The sequence below is a fragment of the Emydura macquarii genome, unplaced genomic scaffold (genome assembly GCF_026122565.2).
Source record: "Emydura macquarii macquarii isolate MOO-44397 ecotype Brisbane River unplaced genomic scaffold, CSIRO-AGI_Emac_v2 contig_3506, whole genome shotgun sequence".
NCBI classification, from domain to species: domain Eukaryota; kingdom Metazoa; phylum Chordata; order Testudines; family Chelidae; genus Emydura; species Emydura macquarii.
The window spans coordinates 10,485,942-10,506,139 of NW_027133643.1; the positions used below are offsets into that span (position 1 = coordinate 10,485,942).

Consider the following 20,198-nt stretch of genomic DNA (forward strand, 5'->3'; position numbering starts at 1 on the left):
GGTAGAGAAATGCTTCATTTCCCTCTTACCAGTTTGCAGTGTCAAAGCCATCACCAAGGCAGCAGACCTTAAACCTGAAAGTTAACTTAGAAGGAAAGACGATGTGTATATTTTCAAAGGCACAAGGGGCAGTGAGTTGCCCAACTCCCATAGAAAGTCCATAGGAGTTGGGCATCTAACTGCCTCATCGTCTTCTGATAATCCCAAGGGGATTTCTACACCATAGCATATATCTACACCATAGCATTTTGTTTTCATTTGTCTTAAAAAAAAGAAACAAAAGCCCTAGATCACAGTCTTTCAACCTTTCCGGACTACTGTATCCTTTTCAGGAATCTGATTTGTCTTGCGTACTCCCAAGTTTCACCTTACTTAAAAACTACTTGCATACAAAAGCAGACATAACAATACAAGAGTGTCACAGCGCACTATTACTGAAATATTGCTTATGTTCTAATTTTTACCATATAATTATAAAGTAAATCAACTGGAATATAAATATTGTACTTCTATTTCAGTATATAGTATATAGAGCAATATAAACGAGTCATTGTCTGTATGAAATTTTTGTTTGTACTGACTTCGCTAATGTTTTTTATGTACTTGTTGTAGAACTAGGCAAATATTTAGATGAGTTGATCTGCCTTCTAGAAGACCTCTGTGTACCCTCAGGGGTACATGCACCTCTGGTTGAGAACCACTGCCCTAGATCAATATAAAAGCTATATTCCATACAGCTTAGAAACAATAGCTGTATTCTGTATTAATTCTGAGAAGCAATTGCAACATACACTGTATATCTAAAATGTCATGAAGACTCAAACAGCAAAAAGACTATAAGTGTGGTGAGCCCTTTGGATGATACAGCAAGAATCCCTAGGATGGTGCAATCTACCATAAATAAGGTCTGAAGGAGTAGAAAAACAGTACACAGCTCTGGAACGTGTTCTGCATACAGTGTTACATACATGATTTACTGAGGACCTTATTTAAACAAACAAAAATAAGCTGGGCAAGCAGAACCAATAGTGAACTTCCTGCTATCCCCATGCAGCTCACTTCAAATATTTCAGCTAAGCCCTCTGGGCCTCTTTAACTCTCTGATATGTTTCAGGCCGAGTTGCAAAATCATGGAAGTACAGTATCCTTTCCTGTCTACAGTCAGCATTTTATAGTCATTGTTCTACTTTTATTCATTTAAAACAAAGGACAGAGCAACTATTTCCCCTGCCCCTTTAAAAACACGGCTTCTGCTGATCAGGCCCACTAGTTTGGGCTGATGGGCATTCCCCTTCAAATATGCTAGATGGGCAGATGGCCAAATGAATGGGTAGAATTTTTTTCCCCATTGAGAAGTATGCTGTCTTCTGGTCTCCACACTCTAGGGAGAAATCGTGCTTAGCATAACTGGAATAATTTAAACCAACGGTTTATTGAACTTATGGAACTAACAACAGAACATCCAATGCATTCAGACTGAGTGGGCTCTAGATTGTTGTATCTTTGTCATAGTAACCCAGTTTTCATGTAGAAATTTCCACCAATTTGGACGGATGACCTCTTAAGTGTAGTAGTGCTGATGCGTGTGGATATTGGACAAGAACTATGATGGGGTAGCTCTGCTTCCAAATGCAGAATCTGATGAGACTAACATTGCTGATCCACAGTGCTAAATGAATGCCAGTGATGATTTCCAGGTTGTTGCTAAGAATCCCTCACAGCCCATGATATAGCCAATGGCTATAGTGCAATCAGCATTTACCAGTTTAGACAAAGGCTCTCTTCTATTTAAGTTTTATTGATGCCCAAATGTATTCATCTCACAATCCCTGAGTGAGACACTTTGTTCCTCCTTATCATCAATCTACACTATAAAAAAAATTAGAATTTGTAAACCCTTTGCTGCAACCAACCAAGATAAAACTTCATGATTAGTATGTGGGGCCAGTTTTCAGACATCATTGGTCAGGTAACTATTTTAGTCTCCTAAATGCAGATTTAAATGTCCAAATCCAGAATTAAACACTCTTTCTCTGGCTCCTAAGTTTGGAAATTGGTCTCCTTATGCCTGTCATTCTTTTTTTCAGTACTGGAAGAAGGATTTGGAGAGCAAATCCAAAGGGACATTTTTATGATTTATACAAAATTCTGAGCCAGCTTGGGGTACGTCTGTTGTATACTATAGGTGGGACTGGACACAGCATATTGAAACTTCAAAAAGACAAAGAGAAGGACAAATCAAACAACCTTTCTTCTCATAAAATGAACATAAAAGGGCCTAATCCTGCATTCCCTGCATACCCTAAACTCCTACTGAAGTCAACGGGAGTTTTGAGTGTAGAAGAAATGTAAGATCAGGCTCGGAAAGATGCATCATATACAGTGTTATTGAAATGACTATCTTCATGTGGCAGGCAAAATCCTTCACCAATCACAGAGGGTGTTACAGCTTTAAGATGTGATTTTGGACAGAGTAACCATGGAGTTGCAATGGAGATTAACATTCCTTGGGCAGAATGGCAAGCTTTTATTTTGAAAGCCACCTGGGCTCCACTAAGGCAGTGAAATACTTAAGAATTTATTATAACTGGGAAAGTCTCCTATTTAACAAAGTCAAGACATAGCTGTGGCAAAGTGTACACGTTTCTCCTTTCAAGACACGTAATGTGGTCTATTTTGTCTTTGCACAACTACTTTTAGAGCACAGCTGTCCTTATTCCGTAACATCAAAACAGCACAAAGTTTCAATATAAAGGATACATAATATTTAGATTTTATATGCGATGTCTTCAATTCATGGTCTTGGAATCATGAAGATGACTTATGATGTGTTGTGTTTGCATTGGCAAAGGCTCAAAACCAGAAATATATTTCAGGCTAAGCTTTCCAGATATTATCTCAAGTCATTTAAAAGTTCATTATAGGGCACCCGCTAGTGCTGCTATAGTAAAGGGTCTGTCAGCATTTTTCAAGGGTTTATAACTCAGCCATTAAAAAAAAAAATCTCTGTAGGCTGAAACTTGGCATTCAGGGTCTGGGCTCAGCAGCAAATTATTTTTACAGGTTAAAAAAATCAAATTGAATATTTTTAAATTATAGGTGGCTTCATTGTTGTTTTGAGATTTTCTATTTTCTAATCATTTTCCTCTACTTCTCTCACTTAAAATGGTTTCAAAAATTGTTTTATGTGCTGCTACTCTAAAATATGGACAAGCTTTCACTGTGTGTTTAAAGCTAGAAAAGGCACAGATTTAACTCAGAATATCGTCAGAATATTTAGCACTTGCACGATACAGCTCTTTTCAGCTTCAAAGTGCTTTACAAGCATCTAATTCATCTGCACAGCATCTATGCTGCAGGGAGGGGTTATTATCCACACTTTATAGTTAGAAAAATTGAGGCTTTTTTTTTTTTTTTTTTAAGGATCATAAGTGGGTGAGATGCATAAACCTATGTGAATTTCAAGTGGATTTGGGGGTCTAACTCCCTTAAGCCACTTTGAAAATCCCAACCCAAGTGGTTCATCCAAGACCACAGGAGGAGTCTATTCAGAGCCAGGATAAAACTCAGATGTTCCAGGTTCCCAGTTCTTCCACTGGACCATTCAGTTCCCACAGTACAGGACAGTAATTACTTTGCCCAAAAAATTCACTTTCATTTTTAGTAGTGTCTCCATATATAGCAATGACACCCGCCCTAGCGCCTCAGAGGGCTGCTTCATCACAGGAAAGACCATCAGATTAACCACGGCACAACATGGCTTTGTGCTGTTTGCCCCATGAAATGCTCTGTTGTGTAAAAACATGGCATTGTGGCTGCATGTTGTCATCATGTATGCACCGGCCATCATCATATTTCATCAGCACCTTTCAGCCTGCTGCTGCGAAGTACTGAAGCAGGTTCGCCTGTGAGGAAGGGCTTCCGTTTGTAGAAAAGGTGAGGTTACAGAGGGCTTCGATGGAGGTGCAAAGGAAAGGGGATCAGAGGGAGAGTGGATGGTTTAGGATATGCCTGGATTCAAGAGAGGAATTGAGCTATGTATATTTGTTGATCCGTGATTATTGAAAGAGTGGGATGGAAGCAAGCGGTGTTGGAGGGTAGAGTAGGGAGGGAATTCTAGAACAGATGCTCTGAGTCACCAGCATCCTTAATAATGATTAATAAAAGAAAATGGGACACACTCATCCATGTCGCACTTTTCCAGTTTGAGTAAATTCAATAGTTAATGCCTTTGACATATGCCTGTGGAAGATTTTTCTTACCATATATCTCTCAGTAACTACGTATAACAGTGAGGGGATTTTTGGAAGTTTTGTCAGACCTTTATTTCATTTTCACTTACAAAACTACTTTGATCTATGTGAAACTTTCATTATGAAATGCCAAACCCACATGAAACTTGCCCAGTGTCAAACTTTACTAGAAACTCAAACCTCTCTTCAAGTTCACGATTGGTTGCAACCTTATCTGATTTATGGTTTGGATACAAAATTTATGGATGTGAAGCTAAACTGAGTTAAATTCGGCAGATTCACTTTGTGTTTTAAGGTTTATGTGATACTTGGAAGGAAAGAAGCTAAGCTCTAAAACAAATAGAAACCTTAGAACAACATTTCTCAATTAAATTTCCCCGCGGAATCCTTTAGGCTCCGCGGGGAAATTACACTCATATTCGATACCCTCTGCCGGAAAATCTGGGACATCTTCCCTTTTTCGGCGGCACGATGTCACTTTCTCACGGAACCCTAACAGAGTTCCCGCGGAACACCAATTGAGAAACACTGCTTTAGAAAAAGGTTTAGAAGTTCATCAAAATCACTGTTTTAAAAAAAATCTATTTCTCTTTGTAACTTCAGAATAACCTTTCTGTACCCTATATATAACCAGTACTACTATATCACTGTCTATTATTACTACCACTTTGGTTTTTATACACTGATTCTCAAGCCTGTTGCAATCTACTCAACACTCACTTCATTAGTGGCATCTCATGCCTAGCTGCTTAAGAAACATTGTGTATATGGTATTAGTTGTCTGTAGCGTTGTCAGCAAGATGGTCACAAGAAAATTAATATTCTGCTTTCTGACTGTATTGTATAGTAAGCAGCTAAATTGCTGCCTTTGAAATACTATGAAGAATTATATAGAGCAGGGTGGTATAGAAATGTCATGATGGATAATTAAATGTGGTTATTCAGAAGTTTCATGCTATTAATGTGATTTTATTAAATGCAGATTGCAGTGAGAACCCAAGAATGTGTGAGCTGACATAGATTACACTTCCCAGTGAGTTTAGTAAGACAGTGAGTCAGAAGTATTTCCAGTCCTGCAGGGAGTTGGGAAAAGATGATTAAATATGATATTAGGCTTGTGTGAAGAACTAATTGGGAGGCGCGGGATTGAATCCATCTTCCCAGCCCAGAGTGAGAATTGCAGAAAAACATGGCTGTTGCCCACCTTGGTGCCTACTCTAACTTGTGGGCTGGTACACGGATTGCTGCCCCTTTGTACTCATACACACGACGTCTTGGCTGACCATGTCAGCACAGATCCAGTTGTCTCGCCCAGCTTCATGTTTGTCAGCACATTAGAAGTTCACCTAATTGGCGCAATGAGTGTGGGGAGATTTCCTTATTGTTATAATTACTCTTTATTATAATAATGCCTAGGAATCAACTCAGAGCAGGGATCCATTGTGCTAGGTGCTGTATGAACAGAGTACGAGACAGTCTCTGCCTGAAAGAGTTTACATTCTAAAGAATCGAAGGGTAGAGGACATGGGTGGAACACACAAGCAGAGTGAACAATGTGGTCTGAAACATCAGAGTGGTACCACAAATTTTGGATGTGGTTTAGTTAAGATGGTATTAGTTAAAAGGAAATGTGAAGGAAGGGTGAGTGGGCAGAGACTGTAAGTAACCACAGTAGAAATAAATAAATCATAATTAGTAATAGATTAAGACGTGTGTTCATCATTCCTGTCATGCCAAAGATTGTATTAAATGGAGCTGTACAAAACACATTGATCAGTTCATCAGTAGTCAGTAAGTGCTGCTTTAACAACCTTTTCATTGTTTTTTTTAATGCTGAGATTAATACATGATGATCAAAGGTTTTTTTTATTGTAATTAAGAGGATTTGGTGCTGGTGTTGGAGTACAAACAAGGAGATTGAACTTTTCTGTGTATCTGTAGAATGGGCGCAGCATAAGTAATGCAAGAGAAATTTCCCAATCAGTATGCTTCAATCTTGACCTGAAGGGTTTATTTCCAAGGGTGAGGAGGAAGTACACTTCCTATGGCTCATTCATTTATGGGACTTGCTGCTGAGGCAGCTGATAGATGATAATAGCTTTTGGACACTAGTACCCAAGGTTGGCTTTGAACCTGTGACATTGAGATGAAAGTCTGTGCATCCCATTACTAATACTCCAATCCATCTAGTTCTCTAATTATAAAGGATTTAATTAAACCTTAAATACTGTTAACTCAAAGTAGTATTTTTACTGAAAGATGGATAAAATAGTACTTGACTGAAGAAGACAATCTTCACTAATGGATTAGAAAAGATTAATATGTCTCTAAATTTTTATTTAACATTCCTCATCTCCAGAAAATTAAAGAATTCTTTATCTTATAATTACACTTATCATGTGAGCGACTGCAGACTGAAAACTAACTTAAACATTCTTTGCAGGATAATATCCTGAAATACCAAAAAATGTCCCCATCTCCCCATTTTGAATTTTAACCTTCTTCCTTAGCGCACATGAAGATTATAACACTTACAAAGTGCTTTGCAAACATTAATGAAGATGTGTGTAAATGTCAATTTTTTTCTCAACTATTCTGCACCTCATTTTAAAACTTTGTTGTCTTTATTTTTGAGGGTCATTTCATGTTTTGAATTTAGATCCGAATGCAGAAAGGGCTAGGTTTTTAGAAAAGCTAAGTACTAATTTAATCAGCAAACTAAGTGGTCAGCTTTCAAAAGAGCACAGCACATTGAGTACTGGACTCTTGAAAATCTATCCCAAAGTGTCACAATGGGAGCTGATGTGTGCTGAGTACCTTTGAAAATCTCGCTCCACTTTTGGGTGTTGAGCACTTGAAAATATGGCCCTGTGCTTATTTGAAAATCTCCCTCTAATTGTACGGCTACGAAGTGAGATAAGAACAGCAACGAGGAGCAACGAACAAATTACTCAATGCTTGAATGTTGAATGAAATAAAGTAATATAACACTGCGGAAAGCTGAGAGAGAGAGCACTCATGACGCCCATTTTTCTGGCTACATATCTGTGTGAAGAAAAGAAAGATTGCATGAGTATAGTGTGTTTGTCTAAATAAGATACATTGTCTCTAGTGAGGGCACCTGAGCTTGTTCCTTTTACTGCCACACAATGTTATACTGGATATAATGCTGGCTATGAAAAGGGACTTTATTAATGGCAGGTCGACTCAGAAACACTGAAGTTTGTCATTGTCTGATTTTGTTTACACTCAGTTTTCTGATCTGCCTGCATAAGGCAAGAATGAGATTTCTTTAAAACAATGTTTTGTAAATTGGAGTGAATTGTTAAACCTGTTTCCCTGTGTATTTACTAGATTACTTCTTGACACTTGATGAGCCTATGAATAACATAACCACCACCCTTGGCCAAACTGCAGAACTGCATTGTAAAGTCTCCGGCAATCCTTCTCCAACTGTGCGTTGGTTGAAAAACGATGCCCCTGTTGTTCAAGAGCCCAGGAGGATATCTTTTCGTGCCACAAGCTATGGGTCTCGATTACGAATAAGAAACCTTGACACTACGGATACTGGCTACTTTCAGTGTGTTGCTACGAATGGCAGGAAGACTGTTTCCACAACTGGCGTGTTGTTTGTGAAATTTGGTAAGATTTCTCTCTCTTTAAACTTTCTGGTTAAACAATTGCTTAGGAAAGTTGTCAGGTGAACAACTCCGGAGACAGCAGTCCTGTGAGCTGAAAAGGTTACACAGAGCCCCCATTACTCTTTTGAAGAACTAGACCAATAATAAGTAGTTTTGTGATGAAATTTTACATGTTTTGTTCATAAATTATCAAGATTTTGTCAAATTTATTGTTTTTTTCAAAATTATTCACTGAATAATGTCTATGAATAATTCTTGGCTTTGGGGTAGGATTTGGTATTTGAAAGTCAGGCGATTTTGTTTGGACAGATACATTGACTTGTCACTTTCGCTTTTACTCCGGTAACAGACACCTGATATGTTTCTGTTTTCTGACAGGAGCAGACTAAATCTCATAATCAGATTTCTGGAGCAAATACTTAATAATATCAATTGGAAATCCACTTTCTGTAAACATTATGCAGCACTCTGATTAAAATTTGCTGCTTCAGTGAGCATTCCTGCCAGTGAACTCAGTTCCTAGAATATTTGCAGGAAATGCAGAAAGCAGAACAAAAAGGGGTGTGAAAACAGTCAAAGGCCCTGATTCAAAGCCTGCTGAAATCAATGGGAATCTATCCATTGACTTCAATGGACTTGAATCGGGCCTAAAGTGAATTCATTAAAAAATGTAAAAGAATATTCACATGAAAAAGTTATGCAGTATTCATCCAGTTATAGTTTCTAGGTGTTGCATGTGGAAGTTCCCCAATTCTGCACAGGCCCATTTTCAGGATCAGGATCTAAGCTATTTGATGTAGTCCTTTTCTGTAGCATTTGTGTGACAGAAATGTCCAGTTTATGCAATATCTTTGGGACACATTATTGAAATAAATATAAGAGCCTGGGAGGTCCATCGTATTAAATGAATGATTTATGTATTCATAGAATCATAGGACTGGAAGGGAACACAAGAGGTTTTCTGGTCCATTCCCCTGCGTTCGAGGCAGGACTAAGTATTAGTGTTCGTCTATTATTGTGGACTGGGATTGCATGTAACTTCTTACCGGGGTGAGAGGGAGATGTAAAACCTGGGGATTGAAAGGACAGTATTGAACAGTGCGTCAGACAAGACAGGACTTTTGGAACAAAAAGTGTTATGGATTTCCTGGGGAATGTCGAGGGGCAGGTGTAGCTATGCTCTGAAAAGGGGGCCATTGTCTGCTGATTGTTTGTTACATGAGGCCAAGATCCGAGACCCAGGCTGGCTGTATGAAGGAAAGATTGAACTATTCATGGATATTCTGGTTCTGACTCTGAGACCATTATGAACAAGGGACCACGGGGAAAACCCCAGTTGTGGGTTTTGAAGGACTGACATCAACCAGAGCCCAAGGCTGGAGTTGTGGTGACCCTCTGTAAGCTTTCTAGTATGCATGTAGATTCTTTTATTGTTTTGAATGTTTTCTTTGTAATGCTTCACCTTAAGAATAAATATGCTTTCTGATAAAGAGCTATGTGGTACTTTCGCGACTGTTGGCAATTACAGCTATTCATAGCCTTTGGGAGAGAGCAAAGCAGAGATGCTGGCCTGTTGAGGCAATCTGGCTTGCTGGGGATATAACAGTGTAGACAGGGAACTGTGCAGCCTGAAGAAACTCTGGTCAGGAGGGAGAGAGACGCAGGTTTTCACCCAAGAGAGGTCATGGCTGAGGAGCTGGAAGCTAAGAGTGGGCGCTCTTGAGGGATCCCAGAGGGGTAATACAGGTGCAGTTTCGCTGAATTGTGACAATCTGTTAGACAGCTTCTGTTCGATGATGCAGTTTTGTCTTCTGCTTTTGGAAACTCAGAATCATCTGCTAAAATAAACGAACTACATTCCATGTGATATATCATTGCTTTCATCTTTTAAAAGGTTTGCTAAAACTTCCTGTTAGTTACCCCTTCATAACTAATCTCTGCTGTTTTTATTCTCTAATTTCACCAGGTCCCCCGCCAACAGCAAGTCCGGGATCATCGTAAGTTGTTTCATGTCTATGATACAGATTTATTAATTCTGGATTTGAACAGTCAAACATTAAGTCACCATTTTATGTGATAGAAGCAGTTGTACATTGTGCTTAACGTCAGATAATATATAGTAACTTAGGATAACTGTATGATCCATTCCATAGATACACTTTTCCAGTATGATACTGACTCTTATTTCTTACCCCAGATTATTTTAATTTTCAACATTATTTTCTTTTATAAATGCTTTGGACTGCATGATACCCTCAATGTTCATACTGGAATCCCATTGACTTCAGCTGATTTCTTGAGCATGGAATATGGGTAGAATATGGCCTTAGTGTACGTCAGAGCCCAATCTTGCAAACACTTAATACTGGGCGTAGGTCTTACTACAGTGAGTAGTCAAACTGATACTTCAGGGACTTATGGTAATAAGCACTATGCATACTATTAGAAGTGTTCACAGGATCAGGTGATTAAACATGAAATGCGCATTGGAAGTGATGTTTCATTATGTCATGGCAATATTACATACTGGAATTTAGATCCTGGCACTGTAATTGGCTTCGCACAAATGTACTCTTGTATCTGTAGGTAGCACCATTGAGTGCTGTAGTTCTCATTGACATAAGGATGCTCCCAGATGGATCCAGTTACAGCATAAATGATACCAGTTGCTGATCCTGTATTATTATCCTAACATTTTCTTCTAAAATAATATCTTCAACTGTTCTACAGTTGAAGTCAAGTTGCTTGCCTTGTATTATATGTACAGTTTATTACCTACCTACACAGGAGGAAACCTGACCTGTTGTTGTGACATTGAGGAAGCTGCATTGGTGGAAAATAAATATAATAGAACCAAATACAAATACACTAAACCACTAAATAAATTTATTAGGGGTGTGAAATCTTGAGGACGGTGAATATTCTTTGTGTAAAGATGGCCAGGTAACGCTGGATGTATTGCAGAGAATAAATGGGATTGTTGCAATCTGGGGAAAGCCTGTAACCGCAAAATGACGTGCTATGATGCCCTCTAATGGAACATCACAAAACGTGTCTTTGTCATCCTTTCTGAAGGTAATTTAAATAAAAGCACCTTGGTTTGTTTAGGAAGGGAGAGTTTTTTGTTTCCACTGACTTCTTTTGTAGCTTTATGACCTTGAGGAAAGTACTGTTAAGTACTGTTAAGTGCCTGTTAAATCTCAGTGCTGGGTAAGGTTGCTTCTTCTTTAATTCAGGAGACCTGATTAGTGACTTGTAAGACACAACCTTCTGTACTTTTGTGGTGGCTTCTATTTAAAAGAGGTTTTGGGGCTTGGATGAGTTAAGCCGGTTGTCACTGACTGGTGAAGAAAATGTGTAAGAAAACAGAGATGAAGCAAAGAAATAAGAGGAAGAAAGGCTAGCTTTCACCGTCTGGCCCATTCAGAAGTGTATAAAATTTTAAGTAAAATATATTTGAGGACTTCTTCCAGCCTCTCTCTCTATGGCAGCTTCTATGTAGAGCTCAGCTAGCTGAGGGCCTGCTCAAATCACATTGAAATAAATGGGAATGTCCCAACTGATTTCAGTGAGTGCTCTCTGAGTTCTAAGGGACTAATCCAAAACCCACTGAAGTATATGGAAGGACAATCACTGACTCTAGGCTACGTTAGATCAGGCACAAAATTAGGAAGTGAAAGTTTTATTGTTTGCTCTTTAATAAACCAAGGATTTCATTTAATTTTCAGCAACACATGACCCATTGTTTTGCATGTGTACGAATACAAAAGTTTTTAAAAGAGGAAATTAATGGAACTTTTTCTTCAATAGCTGGGTTTTTATCTGTGTATTGTAATTTTGTAACCAAAAAATAAATTTAAGTAATCACATTTCATCATCCCAGAAAATTGTAGATGGACTCTTCTGAGGGATTACATTGTAATGCACATTGTGAAAAAAATGAAATATGAACAGTAAATAAAGTGAACTTTGCAGAATATTTGCACTAAATGAAACTTAAGCATGTAGTGTATTTATTAAGGGGGCAATTAAGATGCTTATGAAAAAGGAATGATAAATTTGTAATCTGTACTAAGCTAAAACAAAAACCTCGACATGGGTTGTCCTGACCATATTAGGCCAATTTTGCTGCCAGTTACATAAGTGCTACATTCATGTGAATGACAGCAAAGTTTGGTTCCAAGAGTATTAGCTTGATAACTGGAAATAGTGTGATGAGAAAAATTTAGGAAAAAAAGGAAGAAGTGTAAAGTAGACCCCAAAATCAGTTCCAAGTTGGTTTTTCTTATTTTTCCAAACATTTTTTTCAAGACAATTGTTTAACATATTCAGACGTTCCTCCCATCACAAGCAAGCAATTGAACAAGTTTGATAAAATGTTAATTACATCAGAATGCTAGCCCCTCCTTAGGGAAGAGCTAGTTGTAAAAGCAAATGCACAGTGCATAGGTGAAGTGCCATGGCTCTTGCCTGAAGCTGTGATCTGCAGAGTTAAATAACACAGGTGAGGCAAACCTCCTGTTTAGCACATTTCACTGTATTTAGCAGTGATTGTCTCTGTGAATCAACATTAAATTTGGAAAGTATTTTGGGATTCTTGTGGATAAAAAGTGCTATAGACATGAAAGATATTAATTCTACGACATTTAAGGCTGATCTAATTGTGTTTCTCCCCTCCCGCACAATAATACAAGCTGCACTGGCAACAAAATAGATTGAGGCTAGTGATGTGCTTTAGTGGGCATGTTTTCCTCAGTTGTCTTTATTTATTTTCCTCAAGTGCCTAGTCATTCATGTATTTCATTTGAGGACAATGTTAAAAAACCACATGCTTATCACTTTTTCTTCACGTAATTTATAGGTGCATAACTCCGGACTGATGTGGTACCAAAAAAAGGTAGCCCAAATTTAAGAATTAAAAAAAAAAAAAAAAAAAAAGGGAGAGCTAAAAAGCTTTTCTGTAAAAGATGGGAGAAGTAATAGATATCTGGACAATTCATGCATGCTTTACATTCTTATTCTCTCTGCTTTCATGAACAAATTGCATTTTCACTTCAGCTACTGCCAAACACCTGTAATCATTCACTAAGTTGAAAAGCAAATAAATAAAAGAAACCTCAACAAGAGCATACCACTGCAGGTTATAAGCAAACCAAGAAACCCCAGTACTTCTGTGCTAAAGCACTGGCAGTCCTGCCTCAGAATGTCCTTCCTTTCCCATATTTGTCTCTTATTTTAACACAGGCTTTAATGTCCTTCTTATTTGTGATGTTCTAAGGATACATTCCTGTGTGCTGTGGCTTTCTGCTGTGCATGCACTGGTTTGCAAAAGAAACTTGTATTTTAAAGAGTTTAAGATGAAGATCCATCCTTTATAAATAAAATATAGAGTGTTTACATAGTATCTTTCATTTTGAATGAAGGTGCTCTGCAAATGATACACATGCAACCACTGAAATGCAGCCACCTCTAGTGCTGGAGGCAGACAATTCTGCCTCCAGCACTAAAAACAACAGGGTAGGTGGGCACTCAAAAGAAATGCCTCCCTAAAAAAAAAAAAAAAAAAAGTGCCAAAGGATCGTTAAAGTAGAAACAGAGCAAACAGGACCTCAGTTGTTAAGATCTCCATGACAAACTGCATGGGACTTGATCTTTCTAAGAAGAGTGAAAGGACTAGTCAGCCCTGTCCTACTTTCAACCAGTAGTACGAGAGAATCTAATTACTCTTAACCTGGAGCCTGATGTCAATGAGTAAACTCCCACTGGTTTAAAGGAAAATAAGAGCTGGTCCCTGGTGTATAGAGAACTAAGCCATCCATTTTGACTTGTACTGGAAAAGTTGTTCATGCAAACCAATTGCAAGCCAACTTTCATATGGTTCTTTTTCTACTAAATGAATGAAGAATATAATAGAAAATCATACAGATAAGTTATATTTCTACTTAACATTTGTTCTGTTTCTTAAATTTCCTTTTGTTTAACTGAAAAAATGGAGAGATTATATTTGGTGGGAAAAGGAGCGGGGCCTATGGGACAACGTGAGAGAGACCGACAACTGTGTGCAATCGAGAACAGCTTTCTTCTATTTTATCCCATGCTCGTCCCCTTGATGTGAGAGTAACTAAGCCACTATTGCTGTCCCTGTTCTAAAAGGCTTCAAATTGGGGAAGTGCTTTAGAGTCGGTTGGAATTAGGAGCATTCAACATCTCCCAGGAAACATTCCAGCACACACAAGGCTTATGTCCTAATAGAGGCTAAAAGAAGCTGCTGTGTATCACGTGTGTTTTTGGGACAGACACACTGGAATAAGTCCTCGGACATGTATAGAGGCTCTAAGCCATCACTCTGCTCCCAGGATTGTGAGTGTAAGTACACTTTACAGCAATGCATTATTACAACATTTCTTGAAATTTCTCTTCGTTTCCATGACCCATTCAGTGGTCTGTTCCTTTAAGGGCCTCTGAACTGTGCCACTCACTTAGTGTTTGAGTTGTTTGGCTGCTGCTTGATAGAGTAGCAGACAGGGAAGAGACAGAACAGCTCAGTACAGCAGCAGCCTTTGGAGACATGGTACAGCAGATTCCAGGAGATAAGAGGATTTAATAAAAGAAAAAAAGATATTTCAGCCCTGGAAAGTAGTTGAATCCCTAGCCACCTCCCTTGTCAGATGATTTTGCCTCCTTTTCTCACTTCTCGTGTTTTCCATTAACTGTACTAATCCTTACACTGGTCCTGATTATGTACTTGCTCACTCCAGGATAAGTGAGGAGTAACTAATGAAGGCAATAGAGATGTAACACATTTACACTGGTGTAACTGAGAGCAGATCTACGCTGGTGGAGTTTCATGGGTGTAAAACTGATGTAAGTGATAGGAGAATTGGGCCCATTGTAACAAGTTCTTTCACCTAGTAATCATGCTTCTGTTTCAGTCTCTTTCAAGAGCATAAGTTGGGTGTGGGGGAGCAACTCCATTTTCAAATCAACACATTCTGTGCAGAATGACATTCAGACAGGAACTAATGGTACAGAGAATTTCAGCATGGAAAAAAAAAAAACATTTTCATTTAAAATCAGATCAAATTTTAAAACCAGTTAAGATGAAAACTGCATGCATGTCACTGATTGTGAAGAGGTTCATTTTTAAGGAAGCATAAAAACATCACATAAGTTTTGTGCAGAAGATCTGCAAACTGTACAAAAATCACAGACTGCCTGTTCCCTGGAAACTTTTTCTAGAGTTGCACAGCAAGCACAGCTAAAGAAAGGCCTGTTATCCTGCTACGGCTGCGCATTTTAACTTTCCAAATGGAATTTAGATTTCCTCATCCTGCAAACATTGCATTAACAATGTGTTGCCACTTGCACATGTTTTGTAGGTGTATGTGATGCACAGTTATATACTGTGAAGGAGAAAAAGTCCAGTGTCTCTATATTATTAACCAACTCTTGGGACTGCAATGCGCTGAAAAGACAGAAGGGCACCTCCGAAAATCAAGCCAAGTGTGTATATCATCCATAGGACACTTTCTTGTGTCGGCTTAGCTGTTGGGAGGTTCTCCTATCCTTAATATATAGCGTGGGCTCCATCCACGTTAGCTAAACACGTATTGTTTTTAAATGTAACTGCCTCGGGGACAAACCGATTTGGGCTGTAATTAAAGGAGGAATTGGGTCATAATTTCAAACTAGTTTTGTTGAACCCCAGAAATAGTTTTCAGGGTTTTCAAAACCACAAACTCCACATGGTCTCCCCATCCCTGTTTTCTAATGATTAGTGTTTCTTTGGTTAAACACATCTGCAATATCTTTGCTTTTACGCAGTGGCTCTCTGTGGTTGGATGTCAGCATGGTTTTCTTCAACAAGAAAATGCATAATGACTGGCTGGCAGCCAGGTGAGGTTTGGCCAGCTATGTACTTGCTCATGCATTTCAAAGAAAAGCGGAAGGAATCCTCTCTGTTGACCACAGAAGCTATTCTTTAAAGAAGAAAGAACATTGATAAAGAATCAAACTTCAGTCATGTGCAAGAGCCAACAGATTAGATTCATAGGCGAGCTGCTTCAGCTAACATCCTCATTCTGACATTCCTCAGGTGCTCCAAAACTAGGACTTCCAAAACGTCTGCCAATGATGCCCCTCTTCACTTGGGCAGTGGATCAAGTGGCACCCTGCAGAGCATCCATTGATGAGGTTTATCAAATTGAAGACATACAAAATCTTACTACTATTGCAGAAAATGCATCAATAATCGCTGTTTCTCAGCAACAATGGAGACTTGAAGGAGGATTGAAGTTCTGAGTTTTAGAGCCAGGTCTTTTACAGCCTTAATGCACTGTGGCCTAGTAGCCTGTATGTAAGACATGTGGGAGCTCAGTTACAAATGGAAGGTGGAATATTCTTGGCAGAGGCCAGTAAAAATATAATTGTGCAATCAAATAAAGTGGTGTGAAAATGAAGACCTGAATGACTGATGCTGAAAGAAGCCATGTTCCATTCTAATACATTACTTCAACCTAGTAAAAATACTTCCACAGCCCTACCAATGTCTGGGCGAGCCAGTGTTATCTGCTGTGAGAGTCCATTCACGTAAACTAAGCTTTCCCAGGAGACAGGTGGACTCGCACACTTGGGAATGTGTTTGCACTGGTGCACATTTCTTGATTATGCCACTTCCTCACCTTCCCTGTGGTTCTGTTCTTCCAGCTCCGTATGAAATTCCTTCCCCTGCCCTCCTTACTCCCCTCCCCCCAGAATGTACAATAGTACCTGGGCCTGTGCTTCAGCTGCGTGCATTTTGGAAAGAGGCATGTCCTTCGGCCTTTTGAGCAAGCTACAGTATACGAAAATCCCCCGCTAAGTATAATACAGTACTTAGGAAAACATTCTTTAGTGTTATAACAAGTGCATCCTCGTTGTGTTTCATGCACCCGGAGCCATGCATCTCCATTTGTTTTAGTGGGGGTCACTCTGCTAAAACCCAACAGATCCCTTTGAAAGCATGGGGGTATTTCCCGTGTAAATTATGTCTGTAATTCAGAGAAAATTCTCTGCTACGACAGTCAACTGTTCTTATTTGGGGTCTATCATGAAGTGCTCTACTCTCTGCTGGATGGCACTTCCTTCTGGCAATTCTGGGGATTAGTTCCACCCAGGTCAGCGCCCCCCCTTTTTTCTCTGCCACCGTTGCAGTTCTCCATCTGCCCACAGAGTCACACTGCGGCTGCTGCACGACTCTGCCCTCTGGCCCGGTCCAATCGTGATTCCCCTTCCGGGAGAGTCTTTCAAAAGCTCTCTCCACAGGCAGCCCTCAAACCCGCTGCCCTGACTATGTCACTCCCATAGTGGGCGGTAGGGGAACCCAGGCCTACCCTCTACTCTAGGATCCAGTCCAGGGCCCTATAGCAAGCAGTTAAGGTCTGCAGCTATGTCTACCTTACTGCTCTCGCCCCTGAAATACTTCCTGCCGTGCTTCCCCAGGCTTTTCTTTCTTCAGCCTTCCTAGTCAGACCCCTCTCTCTCAGGCCTGCTAGGTAAACTCTTTCTCAAGGGTTCCTTTCCCCCACTTCTTTCTCCCTTACCTCAGGGAGAGGGACAGCACAGTTCCTCCCTGCAGCCTCATAGTGTTGTCCGCTTCTTACCTTTATAGAAGCCCTGCTTGTGCCCTCACAAGTGAGCTTCCTTTTAATTAGCAGCCTCCCCACAGCCTAAATCTCCCCCATTTGGCCTGCCTGGCCTCATTCAACTCTCTGAGGGCCAGTGTGAGGAGCACTCCCCATCATAGGGTCATCATGTGTTCATATTTAATGCAATGGGTTGAATTATCTCAATGACACTAATATAAATCCAGAGAAAGTCCACTGAAGTGTGGCTGCCAGCAAAATGTGAGCCGCAGAATGCTCTTCATTTTTGAAAGGGAATTTGATCAATATTTTTACATCTATTTGAACTGAAATGTTTCTGTGGAACATCCCTGTGTTGGGCAAACTAGGAGCCCTCCTGTCCTGGTGCAGCAGTTCTTGAGAGAAAGGGTGCAAGGGGAAATGGAGAGAGAGGTGTATTTTTTGAAGCTGAATTAACCAGCTTCATGTAAATAAAAGTGAGAGCAAGGGGAGGATAGTAAAGATGGCAGGATCCCAGATTGCCTTAGTCAATGTGGAAATAGGAACTGCATTTGTTTCCTGCCCCACCAAGTACCAGCATTTAACACCATCTCTAGAAAAAAATGTTTCACCTAAAAGCTACCTTTCTGGAGGTACCTGTGAGCTGTATTTGAAGAGGTGTTGCATGTTTATTTCTGTTACGCTCTCTGCAAACACAGTTGCATCTTGAGCAACTGCTGATGTAAATGTACCAAGAGGCACACATCACACTGAAGTGCTGTGAGACTGATAATTAAAGAATTGGCTATAATTATTTCATCTTTATTATGAAGCTGACACATGAGTTCAAAAATGACACTGCTGCCTGCCCACCAGGCCTTTTCCAAGCCATCGGATACACACAGTGGAGAAAACAGACATAGACAGTACAGAGCACTGCCAGATTTGAGAAGGTATTCAGGAACTATCCAGGTTTATTTGTGCATATGTTATGGCTGAAAGACTAGCTGCGCCTGTTTTCCTTCTGGTCTCTCTGAGTGAATCCGCTCAGGTGTTAGACTTCTTCAGGATGATGGAGTGGTAGGGGGGTCGAGCCCCAGCAGTAGAAATATCGGGGAGTGGGTGGCTCTATATTTTGACACCCCTAATATCCAGTGGAGGCAAGAGTGGGACCCAGCTATATTCCACTCCTGCAAGCATGTGCTGGGGGAGGGGTGTGGGCGGGGGGTAGAGACAAGAGTGGGACTGGAGGAAGGAGGGGGTGGAGCAGCCACTGCAATGCATGAGATCAGGCCAGCCACTGGGAAGCAGGCAGGACTGCCCAGTCCAGCCTTACAGACACCATGGATCCTGGGGAAGACACCCGGCCCAGTGGAAGGAGAGGAGCACTTTAGCCAGCTGCCAGAGTGGGGGATGGGACATGACACTGTTATCTAGGTAGGGGGCAGGTGGGCATTGGCACACAGGATGCCAGCTACTGGGTGATGGGAGGGAATCCCCAGGCATCAGCTGCCAAGAATTGCTGTAGATAAGTCAGTAGGAACTGCTGGGACACCTTTTCCTAGCCTGAAGCCAGCTGCCCACCTCCCCTGGCCCTCTCCCCCTCCCCACAGGGGCTAGCTCCCCTCATTACCCTTCCTATCCCTCACTCCCGCATTCCCAGAGACGTTCCTGCCCCCTAGGCCTCTTACTCTTACCTGCCTTGGGCAGAATGTCACAATTCTTCCACCCTCTGATGAGGACTAGGGTACATTGCCCTGGCTATGCCACCTGCTCATCACCCTCCACTCTGACTGGGTTGCAGATCCCTGCATTTCCATCCTTCAGGAACCACTGATGCTGTCTAACAGCCTCCTTCAAACAATGTGTTTTTATTGAGTAGCTGTAACGATGCATTAGCGGGAAAAAGGATTTTAAATAAGCCTAGCTGCTTACTTAGTCTCAGCCAAGCTGGCTTTCCTACAAGTTGCGTTGGAGAGGTTTTCCTCTACAGTTACAGGAACAGAGCAGAAATGATTTATATTCTCCTAGCAAATCCAGACCCTTCCATCAACTGCAATGGTCACTGCTCTCAGCATGCCCAGCTCTTCTTCACCCCCACTGCACCCCCAGCTCGTCTGAGAGTGTCTCAGCCCAGCTCTCTGTCTGACCCACCCTGTTCAAACTGGTTTGGGCGCTCATCCCAAGAGCAGGCTAGAGCCATAAATGCTACTTGCTCTGGTGCTGTCTCTTAACCACCTTTAAGTGTAAGCTGTTAGGCGACTATTATAAATGCACTTCTCATTTTATCCTTAGGTGGGTAGGCTGGCTCTGCTACTCAGTCAGACTCACAATATCCACCCCCATTTATGGGACAGATACACCATGGTAGTGACTGATCCAGCCTCTCTATTAACAGTCACCAAATAGCACCTGCTCTTTTGTCACAACCTATTTCTTTCCTTTCCTTTCTTTCATACCCTCCACTCAGCTGAGATTGGTCTAATGTTTCACAAACTTTGAGGTGCAACTAGCCAGGATGGTGCTGACAGACCTCTGAATTGTTCTTTTGTCTCACCTTTCATTAAAAAAAACTAAACAGGTGAAGCAAGTATAACTGATACATGATTGTCTGCCTGACTTTGCTGAGAGCCTGAAACAATAGCTTTGAGCTGTGGACTCCCCTATTCATTTCAATGGGGGCTATCACAAATACCAGTGAT

At 40.5% G+C, this 20,198-nt stretch overlaps 1 protein-coding gene across 4 annotated transcripts in view; it reads left to right on the forward strand.

Annotated features, from left to right (window-relative positions):
• Window positions 1-20,198, forward strand: part of ROR1 (receptor tyrosine kinase like orphan receptor 1) — a 218,707-nt gene that overhangs the window by 161,014 nt on the left and 37,495 nt on the right. For all 4 annotated transcript variants that reach the window (XM_067535417.1, XM_067535419.1, XM_067535420.1 and 1 more), the window contains 2 exons: window positions 7,608-7,895; window positions 9,861-9,891. In XM_067535417.1, coding sequence (XP_067391518.1) covers window positions 7,608-7,895; window positions 9,861-9,891 — 319 coding nt within the window. The remainder of the gene's footprint in view (window positions 1-7,607; window positions 7,896-9,860; window positions 9,892-20,198) is intronic.